Source organism: Narcine bancroftii, chromosome 8, assembly GCF_036971445.1.
Source record: "Narcine bancroftii isolate sNarBan1 chromosome 8, sNarBan1.hap1, whole genome shotgun sequence".
Taxonomy (NCBI): Eukaryota; Metazoa; Chordata; class Chondrichthyes; order Torpediniformes; family Narcinidae; genus Narcine; species Narcine bancroftii.
The window spans coordinates 154,986,179-155,012,136 of record NC_091476.1 but is presented as its reverse complement, the minus strand read 5'-3'; the positions used below and the strand labels follow the sequence as shown (position 1 = coordinate 155,012,136).

The window sequence follows — 25,958 nt, the reverse complement described above, 5'->3', positions numbered from 1 at the left end:
ACAGGTAATCAGTCTGATAACACAGAGACGAAAGGAGTTAGATCAGGTAGATCATGGTGTTGTCAGGCAATGTGTGGAACCTGATGTGTCTTCTTGGATGTTGCCAAGGGCAGCATATAGATGAGCAAAATGATAGATTCTTGGGGTTTGCAGTGGAAATAACCAATTAGCAGGAAAGGAAGCATTTCAGGAGATTCTCTGGCCTCACAGAGAGAAAGCAATAGAATGGACAGCAATCCTATCTTTTGGACAATAAAGGAATAATTCTAGAGGAGGAATGTGTGGTCAACAACACAAAATATTTCCAACAGAATATGCAGGGATAGTCACATCTCCCACAGATAAATCACCATCTCTTTCACTTATTGACCTTGGTATTTTCACTGCTATAAACCAAAATGTGATCAATACAAGAGTAAGGTGTCTAAAAACCTGGGAAAGGAAGGGTGAGGTCTTAATCTGGATCAGAAGGGTCAGGTTGGCCTGTCTTTCAGCTGGATGTTAGGCATGATGTGAAATTAGTCCAATAAGGAAAAACTGTAGAGCACAGACACCAAACGTCAACCCTTGATGAAGTGCAGTAAAATCCCTGCAATCTGTAATTCTAGCAACCGGCAAAAAATTTGCAGAAAATAAATAGGTGAAAAATATGAGAGTTTAGAATTGGCACCCCTAGTGGTCAGTTCGCCAATCTACGCAACACATAATTTCAAGCAACTGGAAAATTCACTTATCCGCCATCTACCAATCCCCATAGGTGGTGGATACTGGGGTTTTACTGTACTTGGTTTACATTCCTCTAACACTATTTTAATTGGATCAGAAATGAAGTCAAGAGAAACTTTTGGTGGGATCAGAATGGAATAATTCTGGTGTGAGGAAATTTTTAATCAAGAATTGGCAAAATGTTTGAAGGCATTGTAGGGTTTGGAGCAGGGGAGCTTGATGACGCAGTGTAGAGAGAGATTTAATTTTCACCTGTGCCATGCCCATAATGAGAATATTCAGTGGGACAGTGCAGTGGATGACAACAGTGTCACAGTTGGTCAGCTGGTTTCATTCAATGCCATGCATCAACAGGTTGTGAATACTGGAGATAAATAGAACTCCATTCATATTCAGCAGAGATGTGGTTCTCAAAGAAAAGCACCACTGCATGCCCATCTCCTACAGAGGCTATTTCCTACATAGAAATGATGCCATTTGGATCCATATTGCAGGGAGAGACCATGCATTTGTACCCAGACCCCTGAGGAAGCTGGTGAGAACTGTGATCTATAATCCACAGAGAGAGATGGTGTTTCTTGGACTCTTGTAGCCTAGGAATGAGATGGTACCTGAGTGAGACCATATTCTGGAAAGAATCAGAAGCCACTGAGAGTTGTTGCCCTTGCTTGGAGATCTGGATTCTCGAGAGCCTGTGCTGATTGTTGGAGCCCTACTGATGTTTTGGTACCTCTGGCCATATGTAGCCAAAGGAATGACTGTGCCTGGGGAAAGTTGTTCTCTCTGGGCGGAGGGGATTGGAATTTATTTTGTAAACAAGGTAGAGTCTCTTAAATAAAATAGCCAAAATGTAATTGGATCACTCCAGGTTTGGAGGACAGTGTTTTTGTTGTGTTGAAATGGAACTCTGAGCCCCTCAAACCCACTTCCTAAAATCGAGACGTGTTGCTGTTAAATATTTCAGTGAAATCTAATGGATATTGTGAGGGATTATATCCAATGAATAATTCAGAGCCTATCTCCTTTCTTCTCTTGAAACATGAATATGTCAGGGAGAGCAATCAGTTATGGGGTCTTTAAAGAGTTACCGAATTCCTGCTCTATCTACAGACCATTCACTCCTCTCACTGACACCTTTTACCCGTCTGCTCACATTCTGAGGCCCCTCATACCTCTACACTGAGATCTCGACCACTCACCAAGGGACATTTTGTTAAAGTAAGACATTGAATATTTTTGGCATTAATTGAATTAGGGTTCTATTGACACTTTTGGAAGACGTGCTGATTTAAATGATACTTTCAAACTTAACTGTCTTAAAAGTCAACCTTTAGCTTTAGCTCTGCAGTTTGATTATATTCTGTTTGCTGATCTTACCATTTTCTCTGTCTCAGGGAGAGACTGCCTGGAGTTGGGAGAGTGCTTTAAGACACACAAATCTTGCAAGTTAATGTTAGCAGCCAGTCTTGATACGTACATGCAGCCATGTGCATCTATGAGGAGAAAGTATTAATCACAGCTCAAACAATCGGAAGAGCTAGAGTAAGTACAGAGGGATAAATAGCAGAAATGCTAGCTGTTCTCATCTATAATCCAGGGAGGCATATGACATTTGTGACTACCTAATACTGCTCTAATCGTGTCCGGTCCAACTCTAATCTGTGATCCATCTGGTTTTAGTGACCAGATATTGATACTCTCAGGAATGGTCTCAATATCTTCTCTGGCCACCTCAGATACACTTTGGTGAAATGAATTCAAACCACATGATGGATTAAAAATAAATAATTGGTACCTTTTTTGCCAATAGAGATACAGGACTGGCACCTTCCTCTGTGGACATCACAGTGTCATTGTTCTGAAAGATATGATGGCGTTTGACAAGTTAGACATCGAACCCAGTGGCATCATTCCACGATGGTAATGACCTTCGGACATGCTGATCAGTATAAATATTGGCTCATCAGTACTCTTGTAAATACAACTTTCAGAGTCTTGATCATTGATCCAACATTTCCCAGGTTTGGCTAAACTTGAATCTCCCATGAAAATGGTGTAAACAAGAACATGCACAGGAAATTCTTAAAAATATAAAGGAAAATTTTGAAACGACCTTGAAGATTTTACAGAAATCACAACACGTACCTGTTCCTTGATTTCTTCCTCTTCTTCAGCCATGAAACTTTTCAGTAGTTTGCTCTTGTAAATTTTCCAAATTCCCTGGTTCATTGTTTTGGAGCTGTGATCGATATGAAAGTTTGATCGATATGGTCAGCCGCCCATTAATGTGGGCAGGGGAGCGAGTCTACAGATGAAGCAAGTACGAGACGTTCAGGGCTCTCGGCATTGCATGCGCAGCTGTAAAGATGAGACACCAATCCTTATGAGCCTGCCTTTTGCATCCAGTGCTGATTCAAGGCAGACTGAACTGTTTGAGTGCTTGCAGGTTGCATTAAAATTTCAGTACGATGGAGACACATGTGTGACCTGAAACTGTCTCCACATTGCCTGTCGAATCACAGGTAGCACAGGATAATTTTTTTTTCAAACCGAAGTGACTGGGGAGACCACGCCCACAACTGCAGACTCTATTTAAATATTAGTTAAGGATCGAGGGAACTGTGAAATGTTGGAACTTTGCAGTTCCCTGAAGTTTCCAGGTGACGGTGCCGTAATTGTTAGGCTGCATGTCTGGATTGGGATAAATCCACTGAATTCCTGATCTCTTTGGTACCTTCTGTTCTAATACCACGATATTAAATATAGGTTTACATCAGAAAGTTTAGGCTTTCCAGAGACACACTTCAGAGCCAATGTAGGTTCCATGAATAATCAGTAAAAGCCCATCATGCCAACTCATCCTGCATTTATTTGACAATTTTTGTTCACCATTTATGTTCCTCTGATTTTGGAGAAGTGCAGAAATAACATAAAATACTTATTGCATGAAGTCTTGGTTCAATGTGTCCACTGCTATTCTTGAGACGGCAAAGATCTTTACAAAGCCCTTGCCCCCTCTGGAGTAGAATGAAACAGCCAAGCAGATATTGCCAACTCCCTGGCTGCAAAGGCAGTTGGCAATGGGATGTGATTACTTGTCCTCCCCTCTGACCATGTACAAGTCCACTAAGCACCAAAGCACGAGGGGAGATAGCCCACAGACCCAGGAAAAGGTTGAAATGCAGGTGTGAAATTGGTCACATTTGTGTTGCCTTATTCAGGAGCCCAATGATCATCTCTGAAGGATAAAGTGTGAGAAAAGGTGGAGCATAGTGGTAAAGACAATGGTGTGACAGCTACGATATGGTGGCGCTGCGAAGAGAAAGGAACATGTCTGTACCAAGCTGAGTGAACCAGTAACTGACTCTTTATTCAAACAGACCACACTACAAAAGCAATAAAGCAAAACCCCCACTCGCCGCACTGGGTCACAGGAGTGACATCAGTGCACAGTCTCAGGAGCGGCGCTCGCTCCCCACAGTCCGCTCTTTAACCTGCTGCTTCTTCACAGTGAGGAGGCGGTCTCTGCACCGTTGTGTGTAGGTTGTGTGCTGTGGCGATTCGGCCCCTTGTGTACGAGGCTGGACCGTCCCCTACAGTGGTACGGTGGTGAAAGACTGGCATCACATTCAAGCATCATTTTTAAAAGACACAGTTAACAGAACGACATGGACCAATGAGGAGTGTGAAATGCTGGACTGACTCATTTGCACTTTTCTTTACAAAATACTTTTATTGGTATTTAATATATAAACAATTGAATGAAACAATTATACAATGTGCATTACATTTAATATAGGAAAAGATTTCAAATATAAACATAATTCAAAAGACATATGCACATTGGTATTAATTCAGTAAAATATAACATCAAACAAAACAAAACCCAACCTAAAAGAAAGAAAAATAAAGGAAAGAAAGGAAAAATAAAGTTAAAAGTTATTTTCAATGAATGATAAATTCCTTTTTGAAATATAAAGGAAAAGGTTTACAATGGTCTTTTCATTCTGTAAAAAATTTATCAAAATTTTTATTATTCACAGTTGATCAAAGCTGTTATATTATTCAGTTTAAAAACGAAGAAAAAAAAGGAAACTTAAACTAATAAAAAAAAGGAATCCCCCCCCCCACCCCCCCACGCCAGCTCAAAACCCCACCACTAAAGCAAGGTTAGGAAATGAGACGTGGAAATCAAATGACATCAACCTGGAACTCGACAGCACAGAACCAAGGCACATTGATGACCCTAACTCTTTAGATTATGGTAATAGTCCATAAATGGGTCCCACGTCTTCTGAAAGTTAATTTTTGAGCCCACCTCACTGACAAAAGACAAAGGAGGAAAAACCCAACACCCAACCCTAACCAACAAATTTTCCCCTGCAACCGCTGCAACTGTGTCTGCCTGTCCCGCATCGGACTTGTCAGCCACAAACGAGCCTGCAGCTGACGTGGACATTTACCCCCTCCATAAATCTTCGTCCGCGAAGCCAAGCCAAAGAAAAGAAGAATAGCATATCTAATTTTTTTTAAATTTAGATAAGACATGATACCATTTAGCCATTGTATGTGTGTGAAGGTGGAGTAATATCTTTCCATTTAATCAGAATTGCACGTCTGGCTATTAAAGAAGTAAAAGATATAATTCAACTTTGAGTTGGATTCAATAAAACTTCATCTTCTTGAGATAGACTGAATAGAGCAATTAAAGGGCAAGGGTTTAATTTGACCTTAAGAATCACTGATAATGTTTGAAAAATACCTTTCCAAAATTTGTACCTTTAAAACAGCATTGCCAATCTCCTCAATGCTTCTTTAGAAAGCATACTTTAGAAATCTGCGAGGTGGAGCGATGTTAGGGGCAGTGGCCTCTCCAGGACACCGGAAGTTTCACTTTGTTTTTCTTTTAATTGCAGTTAAATAGTGTTATATAATTACATCGTTTTAGATTATAAAGTTATGACTATTCATTGCTACAGTTTAAAATACTTAGTTAGAAATGTAGCAACTCACATCCGGGAAGACCTCTGGGCTGAGCTATGCAATCATGGACTGTCATAAAGCCTTGGGATCACGGAAGAGAAGGAAACAGCGCACGAGGTGGAGAAAGCATGGTAAGCAAGCAGCGGTCCATTCTAGGCTGAGGGCAAGCTCCTACTGCCCGGCTCTCCAATCCATCCTGCTCTTTCATGACTGTATCCTGGTGAATAAAATGGATTACATCTGACTCCAGAGGGCTGCACAGCGTGGGTACAGGGACTGTTGTGCTTTGGTCTTCACCGAAACAAGGCTCAGCGACAGGGTCCTGGATGTCGCCATTCATTTGGATGAGCTCACCTTATTTCAGGCTGACAGAGATGCTGCTCTGTGTGGAAAAGCCCTTGGCAGTGGCCTTTGTGTTTACATCAACATGGAATGGTGTAAGGATTCGGTAAGAATCTCCGGTTACTGCTCAACACTGGTGGAATTTGTGATTATCAGATGCAGACCATTTTATTTACCACGGGAATTCACTATGGTCCTCATAGTAGGTGTGTAAATCCCCCCCCCCCCAGTGCAAATGCTAAGGAGACGATCTGGGAACTGCACAAGGCAATAAACTAACTGCAGACCGCACACCCTGACAGACTGATCATCATTGCTGGGGATTTCAACCAGGCGAACCTCAAATCAGAGCTACCTAAATTCCACCGGTATGTGGACTTTGCAACGAGAGCGGCAAACACGTTGGACCTAGTGTACACGAACATCTCCAACATGTAATGGGTGGAGCCCTGACCTCACCTCAGATGCTCAGACCTCATCTCTGTAATGCTAATCCCAGCATACAGAACACTCGCTAGACGCTCCAGACCAGTCCTGAAGCAGGTTAAAACATGGCCAGTGGAGGCCATCACACACTTCAAGACAGATTTGAGCTCACTGACTGACACATGTTCAAGGAAGCAGCAACGGCTGGAGACTGCATCAGTCTGGAGGAGAATACAGCAGCAGTGACCAGCTACATTAGTAAGTAAACTGATGATGTCACTGTGCCCACAACAATCACTACTTGCTTTAATCAGAAGCCACGGATGACTGCGGAGGTGCGGGTGTTGCTCAAGAACCGAGACGCGGCCTTCAGAGCAGGTAACAAGGCAGCCCTAGCAATTGCAAGAGCAAAGTTGTCTAAGGCCATCAGGGAGGCTAAGCGTGCACAGGCCCTGCGCATTCACAGTCACTTCCTGGACAGCAAGGATACGCGATGTATGTGGAAGGGGATCCAAGATACCACGAAGCACAAGGCTACACCCTCTGCATGTGCTGGTGATGCCTCCCTCCTAGAAGAACTGAACAACTTCCACGTGCAGTTTGAGGTGAAAAATGGGGTGGGAGCAGAGAAGACCACCCCTCCTCCAAACACCCCTCCTCCAAACATCCCTCCTCCAAACACCCCTCCTCCAAACACCCCTCCTCCAAACACCCCTCCTCCAAACACCCCTCCTCCAAACACCCCTCCTCCAAACATCCCTCCTCCAAACACCCCTCCTCCAAACACCCCTCCTCCAAACGATCAGGTGCTGTGCCTTACAGTGGCCCAAGTTAGGAGAGAACTAGGCAAAGTCCACTCAAGGAAAGCTACTGGATTGGATTGCCTGGATTCCAGGCAGAGTGCTCAAGGGATGTGCGGCTCAGCTAGCAGATGTTCTCACCAAGTAGTGTTGTGGTCCCTATTGAGCTTCTAAGCTGCCACCATTGTCCCTGTGCCAAATAAGTCATCTGTGTCCTGCCTCAATGATTGTCGCCATGTCGCACATCCATTGACATGAAGTGCTTCAAGTGCTTCATAGGGCATATCAGGCACCTGCTGCCGCCCTCACTGGACCCTCTGCAGTTTGCATATAGATCCAACTGCTCCACGAATGATACTATCGCCACCTGTCTTCATCTACCCCTCACCCATCTGGAAAATAAAGACTTGTATATTTAAATGCTGTTTATTGAGTTCAGTTTGGCATTCAACACGATCATACCACAGTACCTGATAAGGAAGTTGGGCCTGCTGGGTCTAAACACCTCCCTCTGCAATTGGATTCTCGACTTCCTGATGGGGAGACCTCAAGCAGTCCGGATCAGAAACAGCACCTCCAAGACTATCACACTGAACCTGAGACCCCCCCAGGGCTGCGTGCTTAGACCACTGCTGTTCACTCATGATTGTGCAGCCAAATGCAGCTCAAACCACATCATCAAGTTTGCTGACAACATGACAATGGGGGGCCTTATCAGTAAGAATGAGAAGGCAGCATACAGAAGCGAAGTACAGACACGAACAAACTGGTGCAGAGCAAAATGTTACAAGCCCAAAAGACCCCAAAACCCAGCAGCAATAGATATTCACCAAGACAAATGGTTTCTTAAACAAAAGTTGCTTTTAATTATCTTTAAACATTAAAATTGAAACAAACTTTAACTTATATTATTATTAACTTACTTAACTTAACCTAACCTAACCCCTTCTAATTCTAAGCGCACGTGTATGTAATATGTGTGTAAGTTTAGAAAAGTTCTTTGGTTCACAGTCCAATCTCACTTTTCACTCCTCCAAGTTCACTGGTTGCAGGGAATTCTTGTATGTGCACAGAATTTAACATGTATAAAGTTCACCAGGCTTTGGTGCTAGAAAGGTAAATGGTTACCGCTCAGGAAGGTTCTTGTAGGTTTTGTAGAGAGAGATGTGTAGTTCCAGGACCTCCACAACTGAGGTACTTCCCTCAGTCACCTCAGTGTCTTGCTGAAGAAACTTGCCCCATCAGGATTCTCCAGATGACAACCTCCTTCTTTCAGTTTACTTATTCCAAGTGAAACATTTTCTACTCTGGATCTTGTTTCAGTTCCAGCAAGCTTCTGCTGCTTATCCCAGCTTTCTCTTTCTCTCTCTCACACACACACACACACACACACACACACACACACACACACACACACACACACACACACACACACACACACACACATACGCACACTCTGACCCTCAGTCAGCGACTGCTTTCTCTCTCTGCTTCCAAAAACCACCTGACTTTCTCCATCAAACAATAGGAGTCAGTCTTCTGGTTCATCTGTCATTTTTTAGGTAAACAAGAAACCCATCAGTGACCTCTCTGAACACTTTTGTGAAAAGCCATCCTGTCTCTGCTGTTGGTTTAAAGACAATAGTCCATTCATTCCACAACATCAGTGCAATTACCACCTACATGTGAAGTCTCCAAATTGAGTGGAAGAGCAAATTATAATGAGGATGTGGAGAATCTGCAGAGGGATATAGTTAAGCTGGATGAGTGGGCAAAGGTCTGGCAGATGGAGTACAATGTTAGTAAGTGTGAGGTTATCCACTTAGGCAAGAAAAATAAAAGAGCCGAATATTATTTAAAGGGTGAAAAACTACAGCATGCTGTTGTGCAGAGGGACTTGGGAGTGCTTGTGCATGAATCGCAAAAAGTTAGGTTGCAGGTGCAGCAGGTTATTAAGAAGGCAAATGGAATGTTGGCCTTCATCGCTAGAGGAATTGAATTCAGGAGTAGGGAGGTAATGTTGCAACTGTATAAGGTACTGGTGAGACCGCACCTGGAGTACTGTGTCCAGTTCTGGTCTCCATATTTGAGGAAGGATATACTGGCTTTGGAGACGGTCCAGAGGAGGTTTACTAGGTTGATCCCTGGGATGAAGGGGTTGACTTATGATGAAAGATTAAATTGTCTAGGATTGTATTCGCTCGAGTTCAGAAGAATGAGAAGAGATCTTATAGAAACATATAGGATTATGAAGGGTATGGATAGGATAGATCTAGGAAGGTTTTTTGAGCTGGCCGGGGAAATTAAAATGAGAGGACACAGTCTCAAGATTTGGGGAGTAGATTTAGGACAGAGATGAGGAAAAATAGTTTTTCCCAGAGAGTAGTGAATGTTTGGAATTCTCTAACCAGGGAAGTGGTTGAGGCTGCCTCATTAAACATATTTAAAATTCGGTAGATAAATTTTTACATGATAGAGGAATTAGGGGATATGGGGAGAAGGCAGGTAGGTGGAGTTAGGTCATAAATTAGATCAGCCATGATCGTATTGAATGGCGGAGCAGGCTCGATGGGCCATTTTTGGCCTACTTCCTATGTTCCTATGTTCCTATGTCTCCATAGGCACTTTTCAAAGTTTCTGTAAAGTCACTCTGGATATGAATTCTCCAGTATTTCAAATAAGATCTTTTTAAAGTATCTGTATGTAACCTACTTTAATGTTTCTCAATTTATATCCCAAAAATATTTCTATATATTCTATCACACAAACAACCTGTATCTGAACGTTTAAAAAAAACCAAAAGAGATGGCTGTTGGCTTCAGGAAGGCCCTGGGAGATCACGTTCCCCTGACTATTGACAGGTCTACCGTTGAAGTTGTCAAGAGTATCAAGTTCCTCGGTGTGCACCTGGTGGAGAATCTCACCTGGTCCCATAACACCAGCTCCATAGCCAAGAAAGCCCAGCAGCACCTCTACTTCCTGTGAAGGCTGAGTAAAGTCCATCTCCCACCCTCCATCCTCACTACATTCTACAGAGGATGTATTAAAAGCATCCTGTGCAACTGTATCACTGCCTGGTTTGGAAGCTATATCACCTCGGTCTGCAAGACCCTGCAGAGGGTAGTGAAGTCAGTGGAAAAGACCATTGGGGAACCTCTTCCAAGCTTGAAGGACGTCTACAACACTCGATGAAGGTGGAAAGCAATAAACATTGTGAAAGACTCCACACATCCCACATGTAAACTGTTCTCCCTTCTGCCATCTGGCAGGAGGTACCGTAGCACTTGGGCCCTTACGTCCAGAGTGGGAAACAACTTTTTGCCCCAAACCATCAGGCTCCTGAACTCCCAGTATAGATGTGTAGAGTGTGCCGTGGACTTTCAGTGTATACGTCTTAATACCTTAATATTTTAAAGTGTTAACTGTTTTCCTAACTTATATCTGTAAATATGCTCTGTGAGAAACGTTATCTTGTCCTACTGTGTGAGCATGGTATAAATGATAAATAAAGTTGACTTGACTTGAGAAAGCTCAACAATGTTTTGCAAAGTTCATTCATGCCTGTTTCAAAACAATGTGAGTTAGCTTGCTCATAAATCGCCAATCAGTTTCAGGAACAGTATGCATTAGGGATGAAATTTCCTGGTTTGGTAGTATCTTTTCTGCTCAAAGTCTCCCTTATAGGCTGAAGCCACAATATAGACAAGGAATGAGTCATCATTTCAGTGATGGGAGGGATGGGTAAAAGTTCTTGGGATGTGCGGGGTCAGAGAAAACTTGTGTTAGGAATTCTTTGGCTTGGCTTCGCGGACGAAGATTTATGGAGGGGGTAAAAAGTCCACGTCAGCTGCAGGCTCGTTTGTGGCTGACCAGTCCGATGCGGGACAGGCAGACACGATTGCAGCGGTTGCAAGGGAAAATTTGTTGGTTGGGGTTGGGTGTTGGGTTTTTCCTCCTTTGCCTTTTGTCAGTGAGGTGGGCTCTGCGGTCTTCTTCAAAGGAGGCTGCTGCCCGCCAAACTGTGAGGCGCCAAGATGCACGGTTTGAGGCGTTATCAGCCCACTGGCGGTGGTCAATGTGGCAGGCACCAAGAGATTTCTTTAGGCAGTCCTTGTACCTTTTCTTTGGTGCACCTCTGTCACGGTGGCCAGTGGAGAGCTCGCCATATAATACGATCTTGGGAAGGCGATGGTCCTCCATTCTGGAGACGTGACCCATCCAGCGCAGCTGGATCTTCAGCAGCGTGGACTCGATGCTGTCGACCTCTGCCATCTCCAGTACCTCGACGTTAGGGGTGTGAGCGCTCCAATGGATGTTGAGGATGGAGCGGAGACAACGCTGGTGGAAGCGTTCTAGGAGCCGTAGGTGGTGCCGGTAGAGGACCCATGATTCGGAGCCGAACAGGAGTGTGGGTATGACAACGGCTCTGTATACGCTTATCTTTGTGAGGTTTTTCAGTTGGTTGTTTTTCCAGACTCTTTTGTGTAGTCTTCCAAAGGCGCTATTTGCCTTGGCGAGTCTGTTGTCTATCTCATTGTCGATCCTTGCATCTGATGAAATGGTGCAGCCGAGATAGGTAAACTGGTTGACCGTTTTGAGTTTTGTGTGCCCGATGGAGATGTGGGGGGGCTGGTAGTCATGGTGGGGAGCTGGCTGATGGAGGACCTCAGTTTTCTTCAGGCTGACTTCCAGGTTAGGAATTAAAGTACCTTTAAAGAAATTGCTCGAGACAAAAATTGAGAACAAAGAACCTTTATTACTACAACAATGCAAAGTTGGGTGCTTCCCCTTACCCTGGGAATACACACACATACTGGGGCTCACCCAACTTTTATACAGTCAATTTCAGTATCAGAATGCCCTCCCCCTTACATTCTTCTGCCCCCCTGGATGGGTTTGGCATAGGTAATCCTTCCTGCCTACGTGCAGTTTCAGTACACTTGGAGGACCAGGGGGTATCCTGTGGGTGCCCCATCATGTCATTGTCCTTATTCACACCTTCCTGATTCTCTGGGCTACAGTCTCTTGATATGCAGAGTTGACTCATTCTATCTAGGGTTGGCTAATTTCATATGTATAAATCTGTGTATGGTTAGCTAATTAGAAATGTATGACTTGGTACTTCTGTCCAGGGCTAGGAGACCCTTATCTGATCCAGACTACCTCAACTTCCTACATTCTATTGTACCTTACCATTCCTTATCTTAGTCCTATGGTCTTGTCACAAAGACTAGAAGATTCTTATGTTAATCGTGCTGACTCTGCTTTCCTGCATCCTAAGCCCCAAGCTTATCCTGTTTGAACTGGTTACAGCCATTTTACTGATGAACTTTAGTTTCTTCCATGTTCATAATTTTAGGTCAATTTTCCCATCTCTCACACTTGCATGGGGTTCTCTGCCAAGAGAGAGCTTTCTTGTGCATAGGACTCTTGTGGCAGAAAAAATGCAACATAGATTTCAAGTTACACCGGCCCTTATCAGTGCACTTCCAAGCAACCAAATGCTCTTTGTGTGTAAATTTGATTTGAGCAGAACTGTTGCCAAATTTCTTTAGTTCTTCAGTGCAGCAGTGAACAGCAAACATTGCATTTGTCAAAAGAGACAGTGTATGAGATTTCTGAGATGGAGTCTGGCCAGCCCTTCAAACTGAGTGCAGTGCAGGCACTTGACTGAGTTTGCGTAATACACAAAAGTGCTGGAGAAACTCAGCAGGTCACGCGGAATCCATAGGAAGTAGAAGGCAGTCGATGTTTCAGGGCTGAGGCCTTCGTAGGGAATGTGTGCTTTTACATGAGTTTATCAGAGGCGAAAGGTGTGAATGAAGATGTTGTGGAAGGGAACGTTGTTCCTGCAGAAAACAAAAAGCAAAAAATTATGCCGTAAGTCTGAAATAGAAACAGAAAATGCTGGAAATATAGAGCAGAGTGAAACACAAAAGTCTGTAAACATTGTTTATGATTGTGGTAAACACATACAGAAATGCTGGAGGAACTCCGCCGGTTTCACAGCATCCAAAGGAGGTAAAGATGTATTACCTACATTTTAGGCTTGAGCCCTTCAAGGAATAAGCAAAGAACATAAGGCCAGAGCAGGTCAGGTCAGGTTGCATCTAAGGAGAGAGAACACCATTTAACTGTGCAGGTAGATAATCTTTGTTGAAAATTAGAAATCATTCATGTTTAAACTGCAGAGAAGGGGTGGGTGAAGAGAACAAAGAAAATCCCTGTGATGCGAAAGGCCAAGAGAAACTGAATTACCCAAATGGTGACGGTGACCGGGGTGGGTGAGAGACAGGGGCATGGGTTTGTTAATTGCAACCTGGTGCTTCAAGGGGATTAAGAATGTGCTGGTCCTCAGTGTGAGTTTGTGTCATAGTAGAGGAGCTGGCAGTTAGTATTGGAACCGCTTCCTTCCTGGGACCATAAACTCCAAGAAAGGAGGGGTTAACCTTCAATTTCCTTAAATGTCTCAATCAGAGAAATTGTTATTCTTCTACGGCCAACAGCTCCCTAAATCTGGATGTTGTTAATATCTGGGATTCAAATATCAAAAGATAAGCCTAGTTTATTATTATCTGATTGTACAATTACAACCTTATGAAACAATGTTTTCCCATCCTCGGTGCAAAACATGCAGACACACAAGTCATGGCGCACATGCAGATGCAGGACAAATAAATAAATAAACATGGTGTTAATATGAGAGTCTTCGATGGTTAGTGTGAACAGTTCCTTTGGTCGTTCAGCATTCTCGCTGGCCGTGGGAAGAAGCTGTTTTTCAACCTGTTGGTGCTGGTTCTGATACTCCTGACGGGCGTAGCTGAAAGATTCTGTGTGCAGGGTGGAAGGGGTCCTCAACAATTTTGCATGCCCTCTTCAGACAACAATCCCAATAGATCACATTGATGGGGGGCAGGGGGGGGGGAGACTCCAGTGAACCTCCCTCTCGCTCTTATGGTCCTGTAGATTGACCTTTGATGCATTTCTCTGCAGCAACTGTACCACATTGTGATGCAACTGGCCAGGATGCTCTCAATAAAGCCCCTGTAGAAGATTGACTGATGGTGGCCGGTAGCCTTGCGCCTTCTCAGGAAATGCAGTCACTATTGTAATTAAATTAGCGTTGTGAGAAGGAAGTGAGAGTGCCCAACCAATGCTGAAGTCTGAAAGATCATCTATCATTTCAAAGATGCAAAGGAAATGTTCTGGTAGTTCAGCTTCTTTTCTTATTTGACAGTAAGGGTCTCCAAAGTGGTTGATATCAACCCACAGGGGTTGATGGAACCATCCAGGGGGATCAATAAATGCCAGGGGGTTGAAAGGGGGTCAAATACAGGGAGGGGGATGTCAATGGCATGGGGGGGGGGGGGGGGGAAGAGGGCTCAAAAGCTGGACTGTCCTGCCTAAAACTGGATGTCTGGCCACTCTACCCAGCACATCCCAATCCAGCCCCCACCCCCTCCCTCCCTGTCCAGCCTCCCCACCCCCCATCCCGCACCAGGATTCCATGCCTGGGGGTTGATGAGGGACCACGTCGTCCCTGAAAGGGTCGATGGTCTAAAAAATTCAGGGATCCCTGTTTTACACCAATGATGCATCCAAGTATCAGCTAACCCAGAAATTCTGTCTATCTCTGAAAACCAGAGGCAACATTGACCTGTCCAGTCAGATGAAATTCTGGACCTTGTCACATGTCAAATTGAGCCACATTTAAACAAAGTCAGATGAGATTTTTGGGAACAGACGATTCGAAGAAATTTTGCAATCTTCTTTCTCTGAAAATATGGTCCAGACTTTGAAAACAATTCAAAGTTCACTATATAAGAACATAAGAAACAGGAGCAGGAGTCTGTCATTCGGCTCATCGAGCCTGATCTGATCATTGACTCAACTCCATCTACCTGCCTTTTCCCCTTTCCATTTTTATGTAAAAATCTATTTAACTGAACCTTAACTATATTCACTACTGTCTGGGCAGAGCCACTTTAAGGTACATTCTCTTTTTCATGCATACTTCATAAATAATATTGGGATAATTATGCCAATATTATTTACATTCTTTGTGGATGTCATGGTTCTGTGGTTAGCTTCACTCACTGTTAGGCCGAAGGACCTCTTGAATGTGTCGAATTTACTGTAATGCCCAGCAATAACTTAGCAAAGGCTATAAACTAGTAAGCAAACTGGTGTCGACGTGTTCAGCTGGCAATAGTACACAGATAGTCTTACAGATTTGGACGATCAAACACACGGCTTTAAATAGCTCCATGAGTTAGTTGTTCCTTTCCTGCCAGAACCAATTAAACTTTCATTATGCTCAAGCTTTTACTTCAGATTCCGTTACCAACACAGTTCAAGGTATGTGGAGATAGGTTTGCATTGATCTCTTATCTTCTCCCTCAGTAAGACCCCAAATTACTGAAGCTCAGTGAATAACAATGCCACTTTCCCAAGTACCTATTTTATTGCCATTTCTGCTTTGCTCCTAATGAAATTGTTTGTTGTTTGGAAGGAAATGGGTAACTTGGGACGAGCTCAGTAAATACAGCACCTGGAAGCACCATCGAGTCCAAAAATATGGTTTCCTGAGTGGAGCCCACATGAGACTAAATCTCAGAGGACCTCTCTCAATTCCAGCTCATCTTTGTAGTAACAGGTGGATGCCATATCACTGGCTCTACACAAAGTCCTGGACACCTGGACAGCAAAGATGCATACATAAGGACGCTCTTTATTGACTACATTTTGGCATTTAATACCATCATCCCCTCAAATCTGATCACCAAGCTCCAAGACCTGGCAGTTAACACCCCACTGTATAATTGGATGATGGATTTCCTCACCTCCAGACCACAATCAGTGAAGATTGGTAAGAATGTCTCCTCCACAATCTCCATCACTACTGGAGCACCACAGGTCTGTGTTCTTAGCCCCCTGCTCTACTCACTTTACACCTACGACTATGTGGCTTAGTATGACAATAACACCATCTACAGATTTGCTGACGATTCCATGGTAGTGGGTTGTATAAAGGAAGGGGATGAGTCAGCCTACAGGAGATGAAAACTTGGCCAAATGGTGCAACAACCTTCCACTCAGCTAAGGAGCTGATTGTTCCTGATTTCAGGAAAGGAAAGCCAAATATATACAATCCAATGATCATTAGGGGATCAGAGGTGGAGAGGGTGAGCAAATTTGTTCTTAGGAGTCATTATCATGGAGGATCTTTCCTGGACCCAACACATCAATGGCATCGTGCAGAAAGCATGTCAATGTCTCTACTTCCTCAGGAGTTTGCAGAGGTTTGGTATAACATCAGAAACGCTGGCAAATTTTTGCAGAGGTGTGGTGAAAAGTGTCCTGATTGGCTGCATCATGGTCTGGTATGGGGACACCAATACTCTTGAGTGTAAAGCTCTCCAAAAGGTCATGGGCATAGCCCAAGACATCGCAGGCAAACTTCTCCCCACTACTGAGTACATGTGCAGGGAACGCCGTTGTCGGAGAGCAGCAGCAATCACCAAAGTCCCACACCCCCAGCAAATGCTCTGTTCTTAGTTCTACCATCAGTAAAGAGGTATAGGTGCCACAAGACTCGGGACCACCAGGTTCAGGAACAGCTGCTACCCCTCCACCATCAGACTTCTCAACTACAAACTCAATCAGGGACCCATTTAAGGACTCTTACTTTTTCACTTTATTGATTTTCTTTTTTATTCTCCGTAGTGCACAGTCAGTTTGTTTACTTTTGTTATCTGTTTACATTTCTTTGTTTGTTTACATGTTTATGATGTGTACAGTTTTTTTTTGGACTACCAATAAGTGTTAATTCTGCCACGCCTGCAGGAAATCTCAGGGTTGTTTGTGATGTCATGAATGTACTCTGACAATAAATCTGAAATCCTCCCTTCCAGTGTATCTTTCTCTACAATGTCTCTAGAGAATAAAATGGAGAACCTGAAGGTGAGATCACTGTATCAGTGGCACGTGAGGAATTGCTGCATCTTCTGCTTCACAGAGACTTGGCCCACCCCCAACGCTTTGGACTAGACCTGTAGCCCACTACTACACCAGAGCATGGAACATTCTTGTCTACTGCTACTCCAGGGGATTGAACAGATTGAACCACTGCTACATCAGGGGATCAAACAGACTGGACCAGGGGATTGAAGACTCTCGTCCACTGCTACACAAGGGGATTGAACATGCTTGACCACTACTACACCAGGGGATCGAACACGCTGGACCACTGCTATGCCAGGGGATCGAACCTGCTCGACTACTACTATACCAGGAGCATCGAACACTCATGACCACTGCTACAACAAGGCATCGAACACTTGACCACTGCTACATCAAGGGATCAAACACTCATGACCACTGATACACTACCATCCAGAATGCCGACTGTTCCATTCCGCACCTACACTTTGGAAGTCAGTCCATCTGGCAGACAGGAAGGGGAAGCATTTAGTAGCAGTGCTTATCCTTCCTACACACAGAGAGAAGATGAAGAGCACTGTGTCAGTAGAGAAGACTGGACAGAGATGGTCTGTGATGGCAAAGAAGTGGCTTTGTGTCTGTGTGGAGTCGTCTGTGGACTGTGCCATGATCAAGGATTCGGTGGTGGATCAGCATGAATAAGCCTTGGTGGTTACTGATTATATCGAGAAGTGTGTGGATAAGTGTGCTGCAATCTCTCCAGTGCTGGAGGCTACAGGGTCTTCTGTCTGCAAAGGACGCTTCCTGATAGCGTATCTTCTTGTTTTAAAACAAGGATGCATGAAAAGGATTCTAAATCAGCCGACCCAGAATATATTTTTCCACTCAGAAATTTAATTGTTAAAATTTATTTACCACATGGGAGAAGCTGATTCTGGCCATTTAAACTCATGCCGTCCAATTTCACCCATATTGGTAATATGCACGTTGCACTTTTGAGTATGACAGAAATCTCATTATTCACTCATGGTGGACTTTAGGGAAGGAAAACTAGAGGTGTACGATCTAGTAATGATTGGGGAATCAGCGGTAGTGAGAGTCACCCACTTTAAATTCCTGGGGTCACTATCTTGGAAGACCTTTCCTGGACCTAACATGAAAATGTCATTATGAAGAAAGCATGTCAACAGTTGCAGAGGTTTGGTATGTCATCAGAAATCTTCGCAAATTTCTGCCGTTGTGTAGTGGAAAACGTGCTGACTGGCTGCATCATAGTCCGGTATGGGGACATCAGTACCTCTGAGTGGAAAGCCCTGCAAAAGATAGAGGATGCAGCCCAGTCCATCACAGGCAAAACTCATCCCACCATCGAGAATATCTACATGGAACACTGCCTTTGGAGAGGAGCAGCAACCATCAAGGATACACATCACCCAGGATGTGCTCTGCTCTCAATGCTACCTTCAGGAAAGAGGTATCGGTGTCACAAGACTCGTACCACCAGGTTCAGGAACAGGTGCTACCCCTCCACCGTCAGACTCCTCAACAACAGATTCATCCAGAAAATCAATTAAGGACTCATATTTTGCTCATTATTTGTTACTGCATATTTATACTTACATCTGCATTTGCAGTTGTTTACAGATTATTAAGCTTGGCCTGCAGAAAAAGAAGCTCAGGTTTCATGATATCATGAATGCATTCTGACAATAAATTTGAACTCTCATTATTTTCATTCCCAAAAAGTAAATCCTGCTGGGATTTCCCCCTCTTTGTCTCTGAATCAGCTGTACACAGATTCCTGGAACCATTAACAACTACTAACCACAAGAAAAGGAACCATTGGACTTTATTGATTTTCTGTAATTCAACGATATATAAAAGAGGTTATTAAAAATGCCTGCCTTTCCCTTTGACTATGATTAGCCACCGAAGAGATGTGCCATTTCTTTGTGGATGAACTTACGCTGCAAGAGGGAAAATATGAACAGGATCAACTGAAGAAAACTGAGCTCAACTGAAAAAGACATTGAGCCATGGTTAAAAATCTAGAGGCAAACCATTGTCAAAACCCCTCAACAGTCAGGAGTCTAAGAAGAAATAAAACTAAATCAAAACATGGACATCCCAAATACTTTGAAAAAATAGTTCAACATATGGACCAAATGCCAATGGATTATATGAAACCGTGTAATTTTGTTGTATAACTGAAGAATAGTGTGCTCTATAACCTTTTAAACTGTTCCTCTATTTATAATCTTTAAAGTATTAAGTTCAGCAATTAAATCATCATTAAAATTCAATGCAATCAATAGTATTTGATCTTTAAATAATACATTCAAATAATAATTCAAGCAAAAGGAAATGTATCGAAATACACCTACAGCGCCAAGGAACACCAGGTGCTGTAGGTTTCTGTGAGGGGCGCTGGACAAAGTGGTGACTCTCTGTCTGCCTTCCGGTAGAATTTATATATGTTACGATCTAAATGTGACAATAATGGATGCTTTGCCTTTTTTTTACAATATTATTTTCCATGATGGACAATTATAGAATAGGAAAGTTCGAGCTTCATAGCAAATGTCTCATATCACCTTTGAGGGACAATGGGGGATGGCTCGAGGTGCTAAGCTTCTGTGCTTGTACAGGTCTTTGCTTCTATGGTTTGGTAGGGACAACTTTGCCTCCCTTTACTCAGTGCTAATGGGTCGATTGCATCATCAGAATACATTGGTGACCTCCCCATCTTGCTAATACTACTGTCATGACTTACACTGTTCCAGATGTGACTGCTCCTTTTCCAGGCGATAGACACCCCCCCCCTTTTAGGATGGAAATCAGGATCCTGGAAAAATGAGCTTTATCCAAGGTAAGGGTATCCAAATACTTTAAAACTAGATTCTCTGAGGGTGAGTGAAAACACGAAAGATGGTGAAGATCTGAGTTACTCACTACATGTTTCACTAAACATCAGCTGTTTGATCTTCAGTCTTGAAGTGACTTCATGTAGATTATTTCCCTGAGAGCAGACAACCAGGTTCTACAGTTACCATGGATACAGTTGCCATGTTACTGTCAACACTGATATGAGACATGCTGAGGTATTCTTGGGATTTGGTTATTCATTTTTAATTAATTAAAATGTAATTAATAGCATTTCAATAATTGAATAAAAATTCTTTGCATGAGGATGTTTTCCTTGAAGAAGAAAACTGTAATTTATATCATCACCTCCGTCAGCCCACAATGAATATTAAAACTTTAAGTTTCTGACAAGTTTCCATAAATAGCACTCATTAACCATGAGTTAATAGTGAGAATCCATTCACTATACACTAACCCTGATCTGTTCAGTCTCTGTACACATGTGCCACTGTTGTGTTATTTTGAATGGATTATATGAGGTTGGCCTCGGGGTAAACCTGAACAAGTGTAGTATTGCTGAAGTATTGCTCTTCAATAACTGGCTTGACTCATCTACCGTCCCCTTCACAGTCAACAAGAATTGGTTGGAGTGGATCGCAAAGATTTGTCCAGAAATGGGGTCTGTTGGCGCGGCACTCCGTCTTCATAACAGGGAAGAACCTGGTTATCAGGTGTGAGGTGCTCTCGGGATTGCTGTGTACGTGGCCAGGTGTGGCCCATCCTCTGGTTTACCAGAGCTGTTTTGGTTCATATGGGGATCCAAGATGGAAATGGTCTGAAGGCTCACCATGTACAAGTTGCCAGATAATGGGGGCAAAGGCCCTAATCCTGATGAACAACTTAGTGTGTCGCTGCATCTAGCTGTGTGTGGAACCAAAGTATGAGCGCAGCAAGTGCCGGTATGTGCTGAAGTTCTTCTTGTCCCAGATGTTGCGAAGAGTGGGTCTGGCCCATTGTTACAAAATGCCTCAGTCAGCTGGACTTTGCCATGCCACATATCCTTCATGCCAAAGTTTTTCCAGACCAACACCTTTGACCACAAGGCCATCGGCCAGTGGTCACCACAGAATGCCCTGCGGACATTGAGAGATGACAACTTGATGGACACAGTGGGGTGATTCCCAGAGCAGACCGTCCAGATCATTTGGTGAAACGCTTCATCGCCACGGCTCACAAACTAGCACCTGGACTTGGCCTGGCGGTGGTGAGAGGATCCCTCCCAGTCAGATCCTTTCCGTATGACGGGAACAACACCCACCACACACGGTGCCCCCTAAATGACTGTGGTGGAATAGAGATAGTTGCCCACCTCTTTGCTGAATGCAGATTTTCTGGCAGTGTGTGGAGAAGGATGCAGGGGCTTTGTCATGGTTCATTCCCACTGGCAGCGTGACAGAGAACGTTCTGATCTATGGGCTGTTCCCATGGACACACTCAGGATCTAGACATCCAGACGCTGGAAGACCATCGCACAGCTAGATGCAGCCACACATGAAGTTGTTCATCAGGATGCCCTTTGGTTGACCTGAAACCTGGAGATGTCAGTGACGTGAGGGAATGCTGGTGACTGGCACATTGCAGGCTGCTGGAGTATGTGCTGAGGGATGCACTGAGCCATACAAGAGTGCTGTGGAGAAGGACCACAGTCTAGACCAGCGGGTTCTCAACCTTTTTCTTTCCACTCACATACCACTTTAAGTATTCCCTATGCCATTGGTGCTCTGCGATTAGTAAGGGATTGCTTAAGGTGGTATGTGGGTGGGAAGAAAAGGTTGAGAATCACTGCTCTAGACCCAATTGTTACTGAAATATTTTGTTTGAGAAAAATTGTCATTGGCCCATTTCCTTTGGAGTTATGAAACTGTTCACATAACGAGTCAATTAGGTATGATTAAAACAGTGGTTTTCAACCTTTTTCTTCCCACCCACATACCACCTTAAGTAATCCCTTATTAATCACAGAGCTCCCATGGCATAGGGAATACTTAAAGTGGTATGTGAGTGGAAAGAAAAAGGTTGAGAACCACTGGTCTGGAGCCTCTATGTTTCCAGGCGTTAGGGGCTGAGACTGAGGGGAAACCCCTCAAACAACAGAGGGAGAGAAGAGACAAGGTGCCACAGTGGTGGAAATGGTGGAAAAAGAATCGAACGTAACAAGGCACAATGACGGGAATGTATGGATATAAAAGCAAAAGCAAAAGCAAAGTGAACTTCATCCACTTTCTTTTCCAAATAATTTATTGTGAATAAAGTCTATTTTTGGTTTTAAAAAAAGAAGAATTGATTATATTTCACTGCCTAAGTTCATCATTTTCCTGTACATGGTGTTCTGATGCCAGCCGCCTGCCTGTATTTGACTGACTTATCTTTCTAATCATTCCCAGCCTCACTTATACTCGTGTGAAATACGAAAGTCTGCAGATGCTGTGATTGTAGTAAAAATACACCGAAATGCTAGAGGAACTCAGCCAATCTTTTCAGCATCCATAAGAGACAAAGATACATTGCTGACATTTCAGGCCTGAGGCCTTCTTCAAGGAATAAGCAGAATAAGCCAGAAGCAGGAAATCTCAGGAAGTCTCAGAATTCAGACTAACAAAAGGTGTTCATTTGAGGTAAGAATTTATATGTTTGTATGAAAGAAGACGGAAGGGAGAGGCAGAGCTGAGGAAGGAGATGGGGGAATAAGTGTTGGGCTGGGGTGGGTGGGGGTGGGTTAACGAAAGCCAGAGAAGTCAGTATTAATGCAATCCATTTGGAGGTTGACCTGACAGAAGATGATGTGTTGTTCCTCCAATTTGCAGAGGGTCTCAGTCTGCCAGTGCATGAGACCATGGGAAGGCATGTCTGCAAGGGAATGGGTTGGAGAATTGAAATGAGTGACCACTGGGAGATCCATGCTATTGTACTGAACAGAGCTGAGGTGCTCAACAAAGTGATCTCCCAGTATGTGTCCAGTCTCTCCGATGTAGATCAGACAATAGCGAGAGAACCGGATGCAGTAGATGACCCCTGCAGATTCACAAGTGAAATGTTGCTTCACTTGGAAGTATAGTTTGGGGCCCCAAGTAGTGGTGATGTAAGAGATGTGGGTGCAAATGGAGCATCTCCTGCGGTCACAGGGGTAGGTCCCAAGGGGACAATTGGTGGGGAGGGAAGAGTTGTCAAGGGAGTCACAGAGGGAGCTGTCCCTGCAGAAGGCAGAGAAAGAGAGGAGAATATGTGTCTAGTGCTGGGTTCATGTAGTAAGGGGCGGAAATAGTGGAGAGGATATGTTGGGTGCAGAGGCTGAAGGAGTGGTGGGTGAGGACAAGAGGAATCCTGTTCTTGTTGTGTGTGGGGTTGGAGGGAGCCAGGGCAGATGTGCAGGTAATAGAGGATATGTGGGTGAGCTTCGAGTTGATGGTGGTAGAGGGAAAGCCATGTTGTTTGAAGGAGGATATCTCTGATGATCTGGCATGAAAGTCCTCATCCTGGGTGCAGATGTGACAGAGATGGAGGAACTGAGAGAATGGAATGGAATCCTTACAGAGGATAGGGTGGGAAGAGGTGTAGTCAAGCTAACTGTGGGAGTTGATGGGTTTATAGAAGATGTCTGTTGAGAGTTTCTCTCCTGAGATGGAGACAGAGAGATCAAGGAAAGGGAGAGTGTTGCTAGAGATGGACCAAGAGAATTTGAGGTCAGGGTAGAAGTTGGTAACAAAGTGTATGAAGTCAGTGGGCTCAACATGGGTACATGAGGCAACACCAAAGATGTAGTGGAGTAAGAGTTGAGGGGCCTTGCCTGTGTAGGCTTATAGCATGGATTGCTCCACATGGCCAACAAAAAGGCAGGTTTAGCTGGGGCCCATCCAGGTACCCATGGCTACCCCTTTAACCTGGAGAAAGTGGGATGAGTCAAATAAGAAATTATTGAGGGTGAGGAACAAGTTCTGCCAGCTCGGAGGAGGATGGTGGTGGAGGGGGAACTGGTTGGGTCTATTGTCCAGAAAGAAACGAAGGGCTTTGAGGCCTTCAGTATGGGGAATTGGATATTCATGGTAAATACAAGGCAATCAAATTCAGGAAACTGGGAGTTGTTGAAGTGATGGAGGGTGTTTGAAGTATTCCGATTGTAGGTGAGGATGGACTGAACCACGGAGGACAAAACAGATTCTAGGCAATTCGGTGGGGCCGGAGCATGTGGACACGATGGGTCTGTTGGGACAATTGTGGATATTGGGTAGAAGGTCAAAACAGGCAGTATGGGTTTGGGAAACAATTAAAGTCGTACAAAGGAGGTGATTGGAAGTGATGAATTTAGAGATGGTGCATGATTCAGTGGTTTGATAAGTTTTGTGGGGTCCTGTTGGAGGGGTAAGTAAGAGAAGGTGACTGAGAGTTGTCATCTGGCTTGAGCAAGGCAGAGGCCAGTGCACAGATACAACACCACTGCCCTGGTCTGCAGGTTTTGATGGTGAGGTTCGGATTGGTGTGGAGAGTGGATTGATCCTTCACCAGAGTGAAATGCCCTGTGGGAGGTCACTGAGATGGCACCTCCAAAGACGTGAGTTTCTGATCCTCGATGAATGCCAGTTGTGTGTTGAATCAGGGGTAATCACAACCAAAATAGTTTTATACTTGGCTGATCGTGAGGCCCAGCTTGATCATTTCTAGTGGTGGTGTCTGTCTCCGGACCACAAACATCTCCTGCATCAACACTGCTGCTGGCTGCGGGAGATGCAGCAGGAATTGGTTGGGGGATGGTGCATCTTCAAAGAGCAACTGGGTTGGCAGAGTGGCTTGTGTAATGAAATATTTGGGAGATAAATTGGTAAAATTAGAGTAGGTTACATACACGCATACACTTTAAAACAGATCTTATTGAAATACTAAAGAATTAATATTCAGTGATTTTACAGAAACTATGGAGAATGCTATGCACAGTTCACAAGTAGGTGCTAATTGAAATGATGTCATGAACTGAATAGACCATTGTCTTGGACTGGAGTCAGGTCGGCTGTGTTGAACATTTTTACAAGACTTCTGACCTTTCTGCAAAGTGCTCACTCATAGGTCACTCCTGGGTTTTGTTTACCTAAAAACAACAGCTTGACCAAGAAGACTAACTCCTATTGTTTGCTGGAGAAGGTCAGGGATTTTGGAAGTGAGAGAGTCACATAGGCTTTCTGGGAATTAGAAAGAGACAGACAAGCAGACAGCTGAACAGTGCAAGCCAAAAAGTTTGTTGGAACTGAATCAGAAAACTCCAGAGTGGCGAATGGCTGGAAGTGCTATCTGCCTGATGTTTCTCTTGGAATAAGTGGAATAGAAAGGAACTCTGTGTTAGTCTGAAAGAAAGAGGTTACCATCTGGAAAACTCTGATGGGGCAAGTTTCATTAGCGAGACATTGAGGTGACTAATGGTGGTACCTTAGTTGTGGAAATCCTGGAACAACAAATCTCTCTCTCGGCAAACCCTACGAGAACCTTCCTGAGTGGTAAACATTTACCTTTCGAGCACCAAGACCTGGTGAACTTTATATATGTTAAATTCTGTGCACAGTATAAGAATTGCCTGCAACCAGAGAACTTGGAAGAATGAGAAATGAGATTGAGCAAAGAACTTTTCTTAAATTTACACACACATTATAAACACGTGCGCTTGGATTTGTTAATAGAGATAAGTTAAAGATTGATTCTGTTTTCATGTTTAAAGATAATTAAAAACAACTTTTGTTTAAGTAGCTAAATGTCTTGGTGAATGTCTATTGCTGCTGGGTTTTGGGGTCCTTTGGGGCTCATAACACTTGTCCCCCAGATGGAATGGCAGAG

General features: G+C 43.8%; 1 protein-coding gene across 1 annotated transcript in view; it reads right to left on the bottom strand.

Moving 5' to 3' along the window:
- LOC138741416 (uncharacterized protein C1orf232) overlaps positions 1-20,248 on the bottom strand; it is a 29,563-nt gene extending 9,315 nt beyond the window's left edge. Inside the window, 5 exon segments of the mRNA XM_069895461.1 lie at positions 2,104-2,185; positions 2,188-2,219; positions 2,522-2,584; positions 2,872-3,031; positions 20,172-20,248. Coding sequence (XP_069751562.1) covers positions 2,104-2,185; positions 2,188-2,219; positions 2,522-2,584; positions 2,872-2,955 — 261 coding nt within the window. The 5' untranslated portion in view covers positions 2,956-3,031; positions 20,172-20,248.
- Positions 20,249-25,958: the final 5,710 nt, after the last annotated feature.